The sequence below is a fragment of the Aquarana catesbeiana genome, linkage group LG11 (genome assembly GCF_042186555.1).
Source record: "Aquarana catesbeiana isolate 2022-GZ linkage group LG11, ASM4218655v1, whole genome shotgun sequence".
Classification (NCBI taxonomy): Eukaryota; Metazoa; Chordata; class Amphibia; order Anura; family Ranidae; genus Aquarana; species Aquarana catesbeiana.
Window position 1 is genome coordinate 203,729,603 of NC_133334.1, and position 19,449 is coordinate 203,749,051.

Consider the following 19,449-nt stretch of genomic DNA (forward strand, 5'->3'; position numbering starts at 1 on the left):
TCTTACTGTCAGGAATAATTTCCTTGTTTGGAGAATTAATCTCTTTTCTTCCAGACGTAAAGAGTACCCCCTTGTTCTCTGTGATGACCTTAAAGTGAATAATTAGTTCATACAAGTTCACTATATGGACCACTTATGTATTTATAAATGTTGATCATATCCCCCCTTAATCTTCTCAAGAGAGAATAAATTCAGTTCAGCCAATCGTTTCCTCATAGCTGAGCTCCTCCATGCCTCTTATCAGTTTGTTCCAGGTGGGTGAAACCTATCTCCTGTGTCATTCTGTAAGATAATTTGGGAGAACCAAAGTGATGAGCAGGTAGGTTGTACTCTCTGTATGCATCTCATGGTTTGCTTCCTCTTTATTGGCCCAATTCATTATTGCTATGGCATAAAGGTAGCGTTATAATTATCAATATAATAAACAAAATACCATTACAAAAATTGCTAGAAAATTACTACTCCAGGTTAACACAATTAACACAAAGTTGCAACTAGATAGTTGGATTGAAACTACTAACCTTCATCATTTTGATATGTTTTATTATAAGTTGTCACAAACTCCTTAAATAATGACAATGTCTCAAGCAGCGCATCCTAAAAGAAAAAAAGCAAATTAATACTGTTACAATAAGCAACACTAAAATGCATATTATATCAAGGCCTAAACCGTATTCAGGGCTACACAAAGATACAAATTGTTATACCTCCGTATTTGATGAAAGCATATCCTGATTTGAAGGTGAGGATGTCTCTGCCACATCATTTATAATATCTAAAGAGACCAAATAAGAGGCAGATATGAGGTAAAAACATGCCAAAAATATTATATGTAATAAAAACAGAGAGCTTTCACATCATACAGACCTTCTTGTGAACACAACTGATGCAAGACTTTTGTCTCATTTAGCCATGGCACCAGCAACACTACAAAGTTGCACTTTACTCCCTGCACAACAACAAAAAAAAGTAGCGATTAGGTGAGGAGTTTGGAATTATCATATTAGGCTACACTCGCACTGGCTTTTTGCCCTTGTGAAAATAGCGGCAGGAATCTGCTGTTTTTTTTACACCTATAAGCGGCTAGCTGTGGCCGACGAGCCCACACACTTTAATGACAGGTTGCCAGTGGCTGCAGCTAGTCGTGGCTGTCTGCACAGCTAGCGATTACCTGTGGTGATTGCTGCTGGATGCACACAAAGTATATCCAGCAGCAATCACTGAAGGTAATCACTGGCTGTTCGAATTGCCATGAACAGCTGCGGCCGCCGGTAACCTGTCATTGAAGTATACTGTCTTTGTACTCAAGTGTTACATTTCTAACCTTAATTACATGAGACAGCTATAGATACAAAAACTACCAACACCTAAACAGACTCCCCAAAAAGACTACTGCTCGACCAATAAAATGTGAGATATTATTTTCTAGCAAGCATTTTAAAAAAATTGTTGGAATCTGACTAAATACCAAAGGATTATTTCTTCTGGTTTTTATGAATGCAGTCCACTGAGTCATAAAACACTGTTTAACAACTTTGTTAAAGTGTACCACTCAAAAGCCAAAATTGAGCCAACTCAGCTCAAGTACCTCTTAACATGTGTACATTTTCCCAGCAGACCTAGAATTTAGTTTAAATGCTTTCCAAACAATGTCTTTATATATGTAATTGAAATGCTTCACGGAAATTTGTTTTAGGCCCCTTTCACACTTATACGACTTCAAAGTCGTGCGAATTTACCGCGATTTCGAGGCCGCTATTTTGCCGCGATTTGGGAGCAGTACTACTTTGTACGACTTTGCCACAACTTTGGCATTAACAAATGAAAACATACATGGTGTGAGGCTTGTGCTTACAGCTTGTGACTACAAAGTCGTACTGAAATTTTGTCTATATTATTCAGGTACGATTTGCATGCTACTTGAGGGTTTAACATTGAGGTCTATGGAGTACAACTCGCATGGAAGTTGGACCAAAGTAGTGCAGGGACTACTTTGAAGTCTGCACGACTTAAAGTCGTGCCAATATGAATGGTAGTCATTGACAATAATGGAGAATGACTTGTCATACGATTTTGCAGTACAAAATCATGGGACAAGTTGTATAAGTGTTAAAGGGGCCTTAAAATGTGTATCCACCAGACAGGTGGTAAGCGAAAATCTCCAACAGCACCACAGGTAGAATTAAAAGCTTTTTCATAAGCATAAGGGACATTAGAACTTCCGTCAGATATGTTTTGCTGTCTGTGTTCCTGCTACAAATGTTTCCTCACTTTCTGTCTGGTGAAACTGCTGTCACTGTACTAGTGAGGTGAAATCTCTCTAATGGAGCTCCCCCAGATGTAAAGAACCGACAGGAGTGCTTATCCTTCCCAGCCAAAAAATAAACTGCCAGGTTTATTTTGTTGTTGGTTATATCCAATTAGGAAGCTTGTCCCTTCTCTTCCAATCCTAGAGACACAAGTCAGTGAGAGTAAATCTCTTCAAAGTAAGGAGAAATGTCCTCTCAGACAGTTGTCACTGGAACCAGAGTCCCCAAATGAAAGGATTTCCTCTCACTTACTGCTCTAGTGACAACTGTAAAATTTTATATTTTTCCATCAGCTTGGTCCTAGTTGCAGTGATCACCTAGGCAAACACTTACAGTAGAGACACAGACAGCAGGAAAACCTACAGCATAGGCCTTTGATTGCACTTCAGCATGTTTTATTATATCAGTACCAATCAATCTTTGGCATCTTTTTTTACTGTTATACATTTATTCACAGACCTGAAGAAGGAGGCCGCGCCCTCTGAAATGCGTGGTCTTAGCAACTATCCGTATAGCTTATTATACTCCGGCCCTTCAAGTCATGTGATAATGAGGGGGGCGCTAGCTTGTCCGACAGCCGCCAAGTCTTGTACAAGTGAGACCTGTCAGTACGCACACTGACCTGAACATCCTGTCTCCCTGTAGTGTATGCCACCAGCCTCTGCCCAGGACACACTATGCTGAGGGAAACCAAATGCATTACAAGCTTGTATCTACCTATAATTTGTGAGTGATTTGATTTTATACATTTTTAACCATTAAATAAAAAGATTTTGCACCAGAGCCCGTACGCTCTTCTTTCCATTTGTTTTTTCACAGTTCTCAGTGCCCGCTGATTAAGAGAGCTGCAAGGTGGTGCTAACACAAGCGATTTAACACCTTCTATGATGGATTAACAGTTTGAACTTTTTGGGACTTCTGTTTATGGGTCATTCGAGACATAAGCGCAAGTACTGTATATGTTGTTTACCGTATATACTCGAGTATAAGTCGAGTTTTTCAGCACATTTTTTTGTGCTGAAAGTGCCCCCCTCGACTTATACTCGAGTCAAGCACTTTTCTGCAGCAAAAAATTTCATTTTCTGAACCGACTTTGGGGCCCCGTATCTCAGGGCCACTTTGTGCTAGGAACCCCAAATTGCAACCCCAGTGGAACTGGTACCATAACATATCCAAAGCTGGGGTTCTTAGCTCTAAGTGGCCCCGAGATACGGGGCCCCAAATTCGGTTCGGAAAATGTCATTCTCTGCTGCAGAAAAGTGCTTGGCATTTTCTGAACTGAATTTGGGGCCACGTATCTGAGGGCCGCTAGGTGCTAGGAACCCCAAGTTTGGTGTGCAAACCCAGTCGAACTGGTACCATAGCATATCCAAAGCTGGGGTTCCTAGGATCAAGTGGCCCCGAGATACGGGGCCCCAAACCCGGTTCGGAAAATGTCATTCTCTGCTGCAGGAAAGTGCTTGACATTTTCTGAACCGATTTTTGGGGCCCTGTATCTTGGGAACACTTGGTGCTAGAAACCCCAGCTTTGTATATTTTATGGTGCTAGTTCCACTGAGTTCGCACTCCAAATTTGGGGTTACTAGTACTAAGTGGCCCCGACATACGGGGCCCCAAAGTCGGTCAACTGTGTCCATCTGCAGCAATGTAATTTCGGGACCATTTGGGTTCAGAGACCCCAAATTTTGGCTGCAGCTAGGGGGCATCTAGGAGCCCATAACTACCGAGTTTGAAGTTCAGGGGATCTATGGCTGCAAATGGGCACAGTGAGGCATGCAAATGGGCACAGTGAGGCTGCAAATGGGCATTCTTGACCCTCTTTTCCACTTACAGTAGCTGTGCATTTCTCACCCTCGTCTTATACTCGGGTCACTAAGTTTTTCCCATTTTTTTGTGGTAAATTAGGGCCTCGACTTATACTCGGAACGACTTATACTCGAGTATATACGGTACCTTGATTTATTCACAATACACTACTGTAACTTAATACCTATCAATTATACGTCTCTAACAAGTTATGCACATGATACATTTAACACTATTTCGTTATTAACCCTTTCGCTGCCATTTGCATTTTATTTTTTGCACACATGCTAAAAAAAAAAAAAATTTAGCCCTGAAGATTACATAAAAAGCCAAAAACATGTAAATCTGAAATGCAGACACCGTGGAGAATAAAATAGTGGTAGTTCAAATGTTTTGTGTCACATGAGATTACCGCAAAATTTCAGAAAAAAAAAAAAATACACTAAAGTCAATTTTAGGGCACACAAGCACAATAAACTACCCAATTTTTTGGTAAAATATAAAAGATGAGGTTGTATCAAGTAAACAGATACCCAACGTGTCAAACCTTAAAGCGGGGGTCCACCTATCTATCGTTTTTTTTTTTTTTTGAGTTCATTCACAAACTTTTCTTCTCAGCATTACATACTCACATATTGTGTGTAATATGTCCGCCTGTGTCAGATTTCGTCGGAAAGAATAACTTATATTATTTACTGCAGGCGGTTTCCATCTTCATTGTGGGCATTTGAAGCCCACAAGCATTTATTTCCTGGATGTGGTGAATGCTGTGCTCCCAGCATTCACCGCTCGTTCCCACACATGCTCAGTGGTATCCTGGGAAGCCTGAGACTAGCTCCCAGGAGTCTGGGAGAGGCTAGAAACACACCTACTCCCACGGGAGGAGAACCAGGAAGTGCAAAGAAGAATAGAAAAATAAAAGGTAATTACGGCGATTTAAATTTTTTTAAACGGCATGTCAGCATCTAGGCAAGGAAGAGAATACATACAGATATTGTTCAAAATTTGGGTGGAACTCCGCTTTAAATTTGTGTACACCCATGAAATGGCAACAAACTTCAGGGGGGGGGGGGGGTGTCGAAGCAACCTGACAGGTAGGAGTCTGCTTGCCAGATTTACACACAATCCCAGTGGCTGCAGCCACCCAGAATGTATGTAAACCCCCCCACTAATAATCACATCTACACAAAAGTTTGTTACATGATTTTATGTTGCTTTTATCATCTTACATTCCAAAAGAACAGTATGGAGTTCCGTATTCTTACGCATCATCACTATTGCCTAAAACAATGAAAATAGTACCTCTCGAATGCCCCCAAAATTCGTGTCAGTTGGATCAGCATGTGAATAGACTGGTGCAAGATGGACAGGATTGACTTGTCAGGCTCTAGTAGACTTAAACAGAAATGGTGAACAGCTGTACACAGACACCAACTCCATGTTACATAAATGTAAATGAGATGTGTAAAAGATGGCTTCATCGCCTGCTTTCCACATATAGAGAATTCCTCAGACGCCATTTTGGGGGCTTAATCGTAGAGGCAAACTGCAGCAAAGACCACTGGTGATTATATAGCATCATAAGCCATAAAATGAACAGAATCCAGACAGATTAGTTGTGTGCACATCTGCTGCTTGGAGGACAAACTTGCAAGTCAACAGAATTACAGTGTACTGTACGAACTATCAAAATAGCATGTAAGCGCCACCACAAAACCACAAAAAAAATGTTTTTAAATCCATTAGCAAGCAGTTTGATTGTAGTCTTGTGATGGATCGGAAGAAGTTTTCTTATAATATACGGACTTTAAATGATGTTTTTCTGTACAATAAGTTTGAATAATTGCTTTTATAGCACAGGAACTGTACTATCGTTTACCTGTTTTTAGTGCATCTTTACAACTGTTTATGTTTCTTTAATTCAAGTTTTAACTGCTTTTTTTTTTTTTTTTCTATTTCTAACATAATTGTGTTTGCAGCACTGGAGTTGTAGTCACATTGGAGTGATCTGAAAGCGATTTAGGGTAAAATTGGTATTCACAGTCCTTCTCCCAGCGATCGCGGAGGGGAAGAGAGAGGAGAGAGACGGCCGATCAGAGCGCAGGGAACATCACTAGCGGCTTTCATTTCAATTGCCGTGTGTTCCCCACACTCGCTGTTACATGCAGCCCCACCTCCTAGTCCCGGGACTTTGATAGACAGATCACCCGTCTGTTGTAATATGTTCGCTGATTTCAGTGGGGTATTATATTATTATATATATGTACACATACAGTACAATATTGACCTAGCATAAACTCCCTCCCAGGGTACTAATATATCAGGGGGGATTTGTTGATGTTAATATGCAAGAATACAGATTAGGAATGTAGGTATTCCAGGGCTCAAAAGGGTGTTCAGGTGGTATATAATGTAATCTAATCTAATTACACATATCTAAGGGGACTTGTTGATGTTGATATGCGGGAGTGCAAATTCGGGCGGTTTATGACTGCAGCTGTTCACAGCTGGGGGTTGTTGTCTGTCTGAAAGACTAAAGCATATCAAAGGCCTGAATGGAGACGGCCAATCAAATTGCTCAGCCATTCAATGTCTAGTGAATATAACATGGCGTTCAGTCTATATAGTTTTGTCTGTGTATGACTATGAAGGCGCAGACCTAGGAAAAATGGAACTCTGAATTATATACTCTGTCAAATTTTTTGACATCTGTGGACTTTGTTCTGTGTTGGAAGTCAATAAAGTGCATCTCTCTGGAAGAATTGGGTTGCTGCGGAAAAGTACTTGCATCATCATTATAATAACTACTAAATTAATTATTCACCCAATATATCATATCACTACATTGGTGCCGTGACCAGGATAATAATAATACAGGTGAAGTTCAGCTTGTAATGAAGCCTTTGAAACCAAAGGAATTAGACGCAATTCTTAAAGAAATAGGAATGGTTCCATACCATGATTTAAACTGATTTTTAAAATGGTTTTGTGACGTGCAGCAGGTCAGAGATATGTACAATCTCAACCCATCTGACTTAGAAAGAGTGATACAACATTCTGTAGGAAGTGGTCTTTGGATGAGAATTAAACAGATCTGTATTCAGCCTCTGAGGACAAGGGACATATTACTGGAATTATTATGTGTTTTGTATGGTGTAGGTTCTGATGTTACTATTCATGGGAAGATCCAACAAATGCAAAATGAATCTCCCTATGAATTGTCACACAGGATAGCAACTATTATGGAATTATTGGTCGGTAATAATCTTGCCTTTGAGCGTGGGGGCTTGATACACATGAGTATGTTTCTAGATGCGTTGCATGAAGATATTAAACAAAATATTTTATTAGTTACCCCAAATCCTCATGATTTAAAAGACATGTTGTTGAGAGCAGACCATTTATGGAGAAAGTCAAATGAGCAGGCTGTCAAAATTGATTTTGCCACATTGTTTAGGACAAATACTGAACATAAAGATCAGAAGATAATATCCTATGATAACACCCAGAGAGGAGACATCGGGTCAAATATAGGTGATAATTATATGAAAAACGGAGCTGACCAAAATAATAATAAGAAAAGGTCCAAAACCTGGATACCGTTTTCTCAGTTAAAACAGAAATATGACCACCTGAAGACTGAGTATGACAAGATGAGAGGGGAACGTGATAAATTATTAGAGCAGTTGAAGGGGGTACAGGGTGTCATAAATGCAGAAGATGTACATTCTCCAGATCTGTTTTTGAATGCAGATGACACTTCTCTAGCAGTGGGGGTGAATTAGCTTCAAACTGTAAATGTGTAAATAGTGCTTTGTTTTAACTTCAAACAACGTTTAAGGACCTTGCTAATGAGTTTTTGTTGGAGAGTTGTCTTTCAGGTACTGCCGGAAATACTTGCTTGCATGTGAATAGCAGAAGCACAGTCTGAAATTGCTGGCTAGTGGGGGAGAATTATGGCAGAAATGCTGAATAGACAACAAGGAATTATAAAGAATTCATGGACTCTCTCAATATTGATCAAGCAATGGACCTTTTTTTTTTTTTTTTTTTCTTCAACGCCCTAATTTTTAATTGTTCTCCCTTTTCCTGATATATTTTGCTTTTCATTTTTTATTTTCATTATGTTTTATTTCTTGAACTTTATCTTAAAACCAAAGAGAAGCATTTAAACCTAAAATAATTTTCATAACCGCTGTACATATTACATAATACGTATTGATCAATATATTTGACATCTAAGGTGAGATGCTGCACAATGGCTTGGCATAGCATAAATTATAGTATGTTGGGTGGTTTTCCTAAATTTATAAGAGAGGTGAGTGAAATTCATCACTCTAGTCATGATCTGAAACTTTGTTGATTCAGTTGTTTATAATATGCTAAAGGCTATGACATATATGGATGAAAAAGACCTTTCTACCTTTCATGGTGAGGATACTGGCAAGAATTTCCACTGCCGCTTTGTCTGGATAGAAGATCTGATAAACACTGGTGTCAAGCTGATTCTATCTGAACCATCGTGTGGGGGTATATGTATATGTTGGTATACCATTCAGGTGTAATTATGGACTGAATGATCCAAGTAACTGCTCTATTGAAGGCAATGAGGGGTCGGCCCACAGCAAATTACAAAAGCAAATTGTGGAAATGGAAAGAAGCAGATGTGAATTGTAAAATGCTTGCAAGATGGACTCATGTCAAGTGCAAGGAAATAGTTTGCAGCACAGTTTTTACTGCCGTATACAAACCTTTTGACCTTGAAAGTGAGTGCTGGTACATTGATCATTCTTCTTACCATAAAGATATAAGTAGAATGTTTGTGGAAAAGCATCTTTAAAAGTGAAAAGCTTGAGCCTGGAGATGAGAGAATCCTGGACTTATGTGGATTGGAGCACCCAAAGCATACCAAGTTTACTTTTGGTGAGATGGTGAGAGATGTGAGGAAGTCAGACCAAAGAATGGACTGTTTCATCAGCTCGTCTTTGTGCAATATTCAAGATCTTGATGTGATATAATAAGGCCTAACAGCTATATGGGCCACTGACGTTTACCAAATCCTTTTCCAGTCATAGTCTAAAAGTTATATTATCTAATAACTGTTTCATGGGGATATTTTAGAGGCTGGTGAAGAGAGATGTAACCAGTTTCAACTTCATATTTTATATGAGCCATTGTAAAGCATCCAGTACCTTAATCATAATGATATTTTTTGTTGTTTGATTTATGGGTCAGTTCTAGTAGTTAGAACCGACCCAAGTGGGGGTATATGTTGTAATATGTTCGCCGATTTATGTGGGGTATTATATTATTATATATATGTACACATACAGTACAATATATCAGGGGGGAATTGTTGATGTTAATATGCAAGAATACAGATTAGGAATGTAGGTATTCCAGGGCTCAAAAGGGTGTTCAGGTGGTATATGTTAATATAATCTAATTACACATATCTAAGGGGACATGTTGATAAGCGGGAGTGCAAATTGGGGGGTTTATGACTGCAGCTGTTCACGGCTGGGGGTTGTTGTCTGTCTGAAAGTCTAAAGCATATCATAGGCCTGAATGGAGACGGCCAATCAAATTGCTCAGCCATTCAATGTCTAGTGAATATAACATGGCATTCAGTCTATAGTTTATATAGTTTTGTCTGTGTATGACTATGAAGGCGCAGACCTTGGAAAAATGGGACTCTGAATTATATACTCTGTCAGATTTTTTTCATCTGTGGACTTCGTTCTGTGTTGGAAGTCAATAAAGAGCATCTCTCTGGAAGAATTGGGTTGCTGCGGAAGAGTACTTGCATCATCATTATAATAACTACTAAATTAATTATTCACCCAATATATATCACTACACCGTCCAAGGGACATGTGACGTGTATCAAAGTTCCCCGGGGGCAGGACTGTAGGTGATGGCGAGCGGTGGGAACACTGCAATTGAAATTGAATTTGTTCCAGTGATGTTCCCCGCGCTCTGATCATCCGGCCGGCAATCCTCTCCTCTGTTCCCCTGCACAGGCAGGCTGCATTGGTGGGCACAGGCATGCTGCATTGGTGGGCTCGGGCATGTTGCATTGGTGGGCACGGGCAGGCTGCATTGGTGGACACGGGCAGAATGCATTGGTGGACACGGGCAGGCTGCATTGATAGACACGGGCAGGCTGCATTGATGGACACGGGCAGGCTGCATTGATGGACACGGGCAGGCTGCATTGATGGACACGGGCAGGCTGCATTGATGGACACGGGCAGGCTGCATTGATGGACACGGGCAGGCTGCATTGATGGACACGGGCAGGCTGCATTGATGGACACGGGCAGGCTGCATTGGTGGGCACAGGCAGGCTGCATTGGTGGGCACAGGCAGGCTGCATTGGTGGGCACAGGCAGGCTGCATTGGTGGGCATGCTGCATTGGTGGGCACGGGCATGCTGCATTGTTGGGCCCAGGTGAGGCTGCATTGTTGGGCCCAGGTGAGGCTGCATTGATGGGCACAGGTGAGGCTGCATGATGGACACAGGCAGGCTGCATTGATGAGCATGGATAAAGTTGTTGTTAATATTGATTTTTATAACTTAATTTTGCATAAAACATTTAAGTGTAATTTCATGAGATCATTTATGAGGGCGAGTTTAGGGGCGGGGCAGGGTGGGGGTTGGGTGGGGCAACTGGTGGCGAGTAACCCTCTAGGCCTGCCTAGTAGTTCAGGACTTAAAAGTTTGAGCCCTGAGTTAGAACACTATGATACTTCTATATGAACGGAGTTATAAATGATTTGCGATTTATAACTAGGAGCAGGACAAGACTCATTTTTTAATTAAAAACAAGGCAGGACATCTAGGCATGCAGATATACCAGTGGGTAAAACTTTAAAGTTCTTTTTGTGAGCTTTGCTCGCTATAGAGAGTTTGTGAGAGTATAAAAGCTCTCACAGTCCTCAGGATTGATGTGGGCATTCAGTTCCCAGGTGGTTGTGTAAGCAGAGAGGTTAGGATGTGCGGAAGCTAACAAGAAATAATATATTTGGAAAACTGAGTTCTCTGGAGGGGAGTCATAAAGAACTCAAAAGATGTGGCATGGGATGAGTCCTGTCTATTGCTTATAGTCTTTTAGAGTCAGTGATCTGTTGTGTCAGGTTCGAAAACAGTCCCTGACGGATTCAGATTGAGTGGACCTGTGTGTAGTATCATAGCGAGTCTGTGCTTAATTCTTTTGTTCCATGCCCCAAATGAGGACCTATGCATTGCAGGGAAAAAGGATGGGTTATCTAAGGGTCATGGACCAATATGTGTGGAAATCTTTAAGGCTGAGGTGGCCCTAGCCTTCAGGCCAAAGGCTTGTCTTGTAAAGTCAGGAAAATGGCATACTTCCTTGTGCTGTTGGAGTGCTATCTGTGGGAGGGTCTGTAGATCAACTAGGATCACACAGTGTTCGGTCTGAACCCAGAGCTTCGACGGGAGATGGTGAAACCAGTTGATAAGTCTGGTTAAAATTGAGGCTTGGTGATATAAAGTTATATCTCAGGCATTTGTTCCCCCCTTACCTTTTAATAAAGAATAAATCTACCGTTATGTCCTGGGCGTTGTAAAGACCTTCTGCGGCTTTCTTCAGAATGAAGTAGGAACTTACATGGGGACCCTTTGAAAGAGCTATAGGAAACAAGCGGCGATGTCCATCTTGAGCATAAATATTCTACCTAGCCAGGAAAATGTTTTCTGGATATATCCATTAAAATATACTGTAAGACGATTTTTAGAGCAGGGGCATGTAGTTGAGAGAATATAATTGAGAGAGAGACCTGAGAGTATATGTATCCCGAAGATATTTCAAGAATGTAGAGCACAATTTGAAAGGGAATTTGGATTTAAGTAACTGGGTCGCTTGTGATGAGAGAGTTCTGGATTCAGAGTAGTTGACCTTGAAGTTACTAAGAGCTCCAAAATGATAAACTCTCAGCCTGTTGAAGGCATTTAGGTGTGTGGTCAGGTTACACAAAATATGTTGAAATATTTTTTTTTGTATTGTAAAACTATGAAAATTTCAATAAAATCAGATTGAAATAATCTGAGGAAAGACTTGTTCGCAGATGCTCTCCATCCAATCTGACAGAGCCTTTTTGCAAAGAAGAATGGGCAAACATTTCACTCTCTAGATGTGCAAAGCTGGTAGAGACATACCCAAAAATACTTGTAGTTGTAATTGCAGCGAAAGGTGGTTCAACAAAGTATTGACTCAGTGGGCTGAATACTAATGCACGTCACACAAAAGATTTGAAAACTTTTTATAATTTTCCTTACACTTCACAATTATGTCCCACTTTGTGTTGTTCTATCACAAAATCCCAATAAAATACATTTACGTTTTTAGTAGTAATATCACAAAAATGTGGTAAATGTCAAGGGGTGTGAATACTTTTTCCAAGGCGCTGTATATAAAGTGCATCCAGAAAATATTCACAGTGCTTCACTTTTTCCACATTTTGTTATGTTACAGCCTTATTCCAAAATTAATTAATTATTTTCCTCAGAATTCTACAAACAATACCTCATAATGACAACATGAAAGGAGTTTGTTTAAAATCTTTGCAAATTTATTAAACTAAAACAAAAACAAAAAAAGAGAAAAAAAAATCATATGTACATATATACTCACAGCCTTTGCTCAATACTTTGTTGAAGCACCTTTGGCACCAATTACAGCCACAAGTCTTTTTGAGTATGATGCTACAAGCTTGGCACACCTATTTTTGGGATGTTTCTCACAGTCTTCTTTGCATACTTCTCAATCTCCATCAGGTTGGATGCAGAGCTTCAGTGCACAGCAATTTTCAGATCTCTCCAGAGATGTTCAATAGGGTTCAAGTCTGGGCTCTGGCTGGGCCACTCAAGGACATTCACAGAGTTATCCAATAGCCACTACTTTGTTATCTTGGCTGTGTGCTTAGGGTCCTTGTCCTGTTGGAAGGTGAGCTTTCGCCCCAGTCTAAAGTCCAGAGCGCTCTGGAACAGATTTTCATCAAGGATGTCTATGTACATTGCTGCATTTATCTTTCCCTGGATCCTTACTAGTCTCCCAGTTCCTGCTACTGAAAAACATCCCCACAGCATGATGCTGCCACCACCATGCTTCACTGAAGGGATAGTATTGGCCAGGTGATGAGCGGTGCCTGGTTTCCTCTAGATATGATGCTTGCCATTCAGGCCAAAGAGTTCAATCTTTGTTTCATCAGACTAGAGAGTTTTGGTTTTCTTGGTCTGAGAGTCCTTCAGGTTCCCTTTGGCAAACTCCAGATGGACTGTCATGTGCCTTTTACTGAGGGGTGGCTTTTATCTGGCCACTCTACAATACAGGCCTGATTGGTGGAGATCTGCAGAGATGGTTGTCCTTCTGCAAGGTTCTCCCCTCTCCATAGAGAAATGCTGGAGCTCAAGTTCTTGGTCACCTCCCTGACTGTGGCCCTTCTCCCCCGATTGCTCCGTTTGGCCAGGCGGCCTGCACTAGGAAGAGTCCTGGTGGTTCCAAACCTCTTCCATTTATGGATGATGGAGGCCACTGTACTCATTGGGACCTTCAATTCTGCAGAAACTTTTCTGTACCCTTCCCCAGATCTGTGTCTCATTACAATCCTGGCTTGGAGGTCTACAGACAGTTCCTTTGACTTCATGGCTTGGTTTGTGCTCTGACATGCACTGTTAACTGTGGGAGCTTATATAGACAGGTGTGTGCCTTTCCCAATCATGGCCAATCAACTGAATTTACGATAGGTGGACTCCAATCAACTTGTAGAAACATATCAATTTAAACAAGATGCACCTGAGCTCAATTTTGAGTGTCATGACAAAGGCTGTGAATGCTTATCTACATGTGATTTTTGCCTTTTTTATTTTTATAAATGTGCCAAGATTTCAAACGTCTTTCACTTTGTCATTATGGGGTATTGTATGTAGAATTTTGAGGAAAATAATGAATGTAATCCATTTTGGAATAGGGCTGTAACATAACAAAATGTGGAAAAAAAGAGAAGCGCTTTGAATACGTGATTCTGCACTTATACTTGCAGGGAAGCATGGAGGAGGACAGGGGCATGTACGTCTGAAGATCAGACCCAAAAGCGTTTCTCCAGACCGTACCCTTTCCAATGAACCAGGTACTGTATGCGCCCACGGAACCTACGGGAGTCAATGATGGATTGTACTTCATACTCCTCATGGTTCTCAACCTGTACTGGGTGAGGACGTGGCACCGAGATGGTACGCATATGAGAAGGAAGGTCTAAAGCGTAAGCCACTGGGTAAATCCTGCGGAGAATACGGAAAGGCCCAATAAACCGAGGTGGCAATTTCAGTGAGGGAACACGGAGTCGGAGGTTGCGAGATGACAACCATACCCTCTCCCCAACTTGGTAGGAAGGAGCAGGTAGACGTCTGCGGTCAGCATGGAGACTGTACCTATCACTGGCACGTCGCAAGGACTTTTGGACCTGTACCCAAGTGGAACGAAGACCACAGAGATGCTCCTCTAATGCAGGAATGCTCTGAGGAACAAATGAATCCACAACATGGATGGTTGGGAACTATAATTCGCCATAAACGGGGACAATCGGGAAGAGGAATTAACAGCACTATTGTGAGCAAACTCCGCCCAAGGTAAGAGGTTTGACCAGTTGTTATGATGGTCAGAAATATAGCAACATAGAAACTGCCCCAAGGACTGGTTGGCTCGTTCTGCTGCCCCATTAGACTGCGGGTGATACGCAGAAGAGAAGGAAAGCTGAATTCCGAACTGTGCACAAAATGCTTGCCAATACCTGAATACAAACTGGCTACCCCTGTCTGAGATGATAACCTTGGGTAGCCCATGTAATCGAAAGATCTCCCGAGCAAAAATGGATGCCAGTTCTTTGGATGCAGGCAACTTCTTAAGTGGAATGCAATGTGACGTTTTCGAGAAACGGTCAACCACCATAAGAATAACTGCGTTGCCCTGGGAGTTAGGCAACTCCACAATAAAGGCTCAATCTCTCTCTCCTCCTAAATGCGCTCTCATCTGCATAGAAACGTGTGAAGCCCAACTGCATGGGCTCACGGTGCCAGGAGGCTTGGGAGGTGAGGGTGGCAAGGGTGGGACTACAAAGCTCTGAGCCAAACCTACAGGAGGTTTCCGCAAGCGCTCCTTAAAGGAAGGTCTTTCTCGGAGTCAGGAGTCAATCAGAATGGCAAATGTGATCAACTTCTCCAGCTCAGTGGGTATGTTTCGGGCTGCTATCTCATCTATGATGTTATCCGAAAGACTATGAGAAAAGGCAGCCACGAGGGCCTCATTGTTCCAACCAACCTCTGCTGCCAGAGTACAGAATTCAATGGCGTAATCAGCAACAGTTCTCGTACTCTGTTTGATGGACATGAGGCTCTTGGCAGCAGAAGTGGAGCGTGCGGGAATGTCAAATACCCTTTTAAAGGAAGCCACACACTCTGGGTAACTTAGGACAAGAGGTTTTTGCGTTTCCCATAGAGGGTTTGCCCAGGCCAAGGCTCTCTCAGAAAGCAAAGATATCACGAAACCTACTTTGCTTCTGTCTGTGGAAAACGCCTGGGGCAGTATCTCAAAGTATATCTCAATCTGGTTAAGAAACCCTCTGCATTGAACTGGATCTCCCCTGAATGGCTGTGGAAACAGAGCGGAACCAGACATACCACTTATGAAGGTAACACTCGAGGCGGGTGCCTGCCCAGAGACTGGAGCAGCAGCATGGATGGCCTGCGACACAGGTTGTACCGGAGCAGCCACGGGGGGGTGGGGGGGTGGTTAGAGAAGCTGTTGAGGAGGGGGTACTGTCAGGGCTGGGCTCAGCCTTCCCTTCTCAGAGCTCAGCTGTCGGTTAATTGCCAGAACTCATCATTCCACAGTGACTCACCTGGTGATCATATTCTGCACGTTAACAAGCCCTGCTGGCTATTTAAGCTGTATGGATTAGATCTCCTGGGCCTTCACCTACTGTCAGGTGCCATGAATCAGATGTAGACAGAAAATGCAGTAAAAAATCACACCATTTAATATAGTGGCAAAAACGGTACAAATATTAAATGAAGTCAAAACATAGCCAGGGTTTGGTAACCAAATAAAGTAGTCAAAACAAGCCAGGAAATCAGGGAGCCAGAGATCAGCATAGTCAGAGCAGCAGACAGGATCAGGAACCAGAAGGGACGTCAGCCATGCAAGTCTTCAACAGGAACACAGCAGAGAGTCTCTAGATATGTTGACCAAGCAAGGAGAAGGCACAGGAGATCTAATCCATACAGCTTAAATAGCCAGCAGGGCTTGTTAACAAGCAAAATATTATCACCAGGTGAATCACTGTGGAATGATGAGTTCTGGCAATTAACCGACAGCTGAGCAACCTGAGCTCTGAGAAGGGGGGCTGAGCGCAGCCCTGACAATGCATCAATGCAGAGCTAGTCATCTCAGCTTACAGTGCTTGGATTCACTGAAGGAGTTTACCAAAAATGTAAATATTGCAGAATACAGTATACATCCTCATGCTACATAACTAAGCTCCATTTCGCGCTGAATAAACTAAATTCTGAATGTATCTTAAATATTAAACTATCTTTCGATTTTTACTCCAAAAGCATTTTATTAAAATAAATTTTATAAAAAAAAAAAAAAAAATCTGATTTAAATAAACAAAAAAAAAACCACAGATTTTTATCCACCCTGGGTAACTGTGAAATTGTGTGAATGCATCAATGCATTGCATGTTATCTTAGCTTGCAGAGTTTGGATACATTGAGTGAGTTTATCAAAAATGTAAATATTGCAGAATATACAGCCTTATGCTACATAACTAAGCTTCATTTCATGCTAAAAAAAATTATGAATGTATCTTAACCACTTCCCTACCCGCCCATTGTCATATGATGTCCGCAGATGGGATCCCCCATCCCGGGCGGGCATCATATGACATCCTTAGCTTCCCGGCGGTATAGGGAGGCGCGTGCCAGACGCGTCACCGAGGAGCTGATGCGCGTGCCCGGCAGCCGCGATGTCCACCAGGCACACGCTATCCACATCCTGTCAGGGGAGAAGAGACAGAGTGTGTGTTACCAGTATATAGGAACACCGATCGGTCTCCTCCCCTAGTCAGTCCCCTCCCCCTACAGTTTGAATCACTCCCTAGGTAACACATTAAACCTCTTGATCGCCCCCTAGTGTTAACTCCTTCCCTACCAGTGACATTTGTACAGTAATCAGTGCATATTTATAGCGCTGTTCGCTGTATAACTGTCAGTGGTCCCAAAATAGTGTCAGATATGTCCGCCGCAATGTCAAAGTCACGAAAAAAAAAAAAAAATTAGTTAGTGTCCCATAGACTTTAACGGTGTTCCAGCAGCTTTCGAATTTGCCCCGAACACTGCCTATTGTTCGGTGTTTGCAGAACATCCGAACAACCAAAGTTGGTCCCGAACCGTTCGCCCATCCCCCCAGAGTTAGAACACACCTACGGAACACCGTTAACCCCTTGATCGCCCCCTAGTGTTAACCCCTTCCCTGCCAGTGTCATTTATACAGTAATCAGTGCATTTTTATAATAATAATAATAAAAATGCCTTAAATCTATCCCCTATTTTGTAGGCACTATAACTTTTGCGCAAACCAATCAAAGTACGCCTATTGCGATTTTTTTTAGCAAAAATATGTAGAAGAATACATATTGGCCTAAACTGAGGAAAAAATTTGTTTTTGTTTAATAAATATCCTAAATTTTTTTTTAGCAAAAATATTGTGTTTTTTTTCACTAAAAGAAAGCACTATTTGTTGGGAAAAAAAATGATAAAAATGTCATTTGGGTACAGTGTTGCCTGACCGTGCAATTGTCATTCAAAATGTTACAGCGCTGAAAATTAAAAATTGGCCTGGGCAGGAAGGGGGTGAAAATGCCCTGTATTGAAGTGGTTAAAGCGGAGGTCCGCTGAAAAAAAAATATTAAAAGCCAGCAGCTACAAATACTGCAGCTGCTGACTTTTAATATATGGACACTTACCTGTCCAGGGAGCCCACGATGTCGGCAGCCGAAGCCGATCCGTCCGTCAGCTCTTGGCTGCTGCCGCCGCCATCCTCGGTAAGGGAATAAGGAAGTGAAGCAGTGCAGCTTCACTTCCTGGTTCCCTACTGCGCATGCGCGAGTCGCGCTGCGCATCCTCTCTGGTCCCTGCCGTGTTCTGTGTCTCACAGAATACAGCGGTGGAGGAGAGTGTAGGCGCCGGAAGTGGCGTAGGTCACCGCAAGCGCTGCGGTGATCTATGCCAGGAAGTGAAAGCAAATAACTGTATAAGACCGGTATCTGCTCCCTCCTCCCCCCTGAAAGGTGCCAAATGTGACACCGGAGGGGGGGGGAATCCAAAAAGTAGAAGTTCCATTTTTGGGTGGAACTCCACTTTAAATAGCAAAGGTACTATCTTTAGATTCTTTACTCCAAAGGCATTTTATTAAAATAAGTTTGATTAAAAAAAAAAAAACGGACTTAAAAAAAAAAAAAAAAAAAAAAAAAAAAAAAAAAAAAAGGATCATTGATTTTTATCTACCCTGATTGGCAGGTTTGAGATAGGTATACCAGTTAGGTAAGATTTCCCAAATGTATTCCCTATGCTGACTCTTTAAAGCGGTTGTCCGCCCACCGCTGCAAAAATTAAAAGCCAGCAGCTGCACATACTGCAGCTGCTGACTTTTAATAATCTGACACTTACCTGTCCTGGAGTCCAGTGATGTCGGCATTGCAGCTGATGTTTCCATCAGCTGTCGGGTGCATGCCGCCTCCACTGCGAGGAAGGGAACCCAGCAGTGCAGCCTTTCATCTTCACGCTGCAAACCCTAGTGTGCATGTGCAGGGCTTCGCTCCTCTCTTCTACTGGCCCGGCGACAGGGGGGGAGGAGGAGGGAGCCCCAGCCGTGACGTCAATACCCACAGCCGAGGCTCCCGGAAGTGGGGAAAGCATACCTGTGAAAGACAAGTATGATGTCCCCCCTCCCCCCCGAAAGGTGCCAAATGTGGCACTGGAGGGTGGTGGTGGTGGTGGGGGGGAGCAAAATGAGCGGAAGTTACACTTTTGGGTGGAACTCCGCTTTAAACCATATAACTATGCACACACAATAAGCACCCTTATATCATGTCATATGGCAACAAAGCCCCATAGAGATATTACAATCTGTTTTTGCACACTCAAATGACCAGTCATATGATTTTCCAGAATAACATTCAGTTTGCATTTTACAACAAAATATTCCATCAAATCTCATGTGATGACTACAAAGTTAAAAAGCAGAACACATCC

General features: G+C 42.1%; 1 protein-coding gene across 1 annotated transcript in view; it reads right to left on the reverse strand.

The window, feature by feature from the left end:
- CTSF (cathepsin F) overlaps positions 1-19,449 on the reverse strand; it is a 192,531-nt gene that overhangs the window by 156,989 nt on the left and 16,093 nt on the right. The window contains exons 3-5 of the mRNA XM_073605173.1: positions 868-949; positions 708-775; positions 522-597 (exon numbers count right to left, since the gene is read on the reverse strand). Coding sequence (XP_073461274.1) covers positions 522-597; positions 708-775; positions 868-949 — 226 coding nt within the window. The remainder of the gene's footprint in view (positions 1-521; positions 598-707; positions 776-867; positions 950-19,449) is intronic.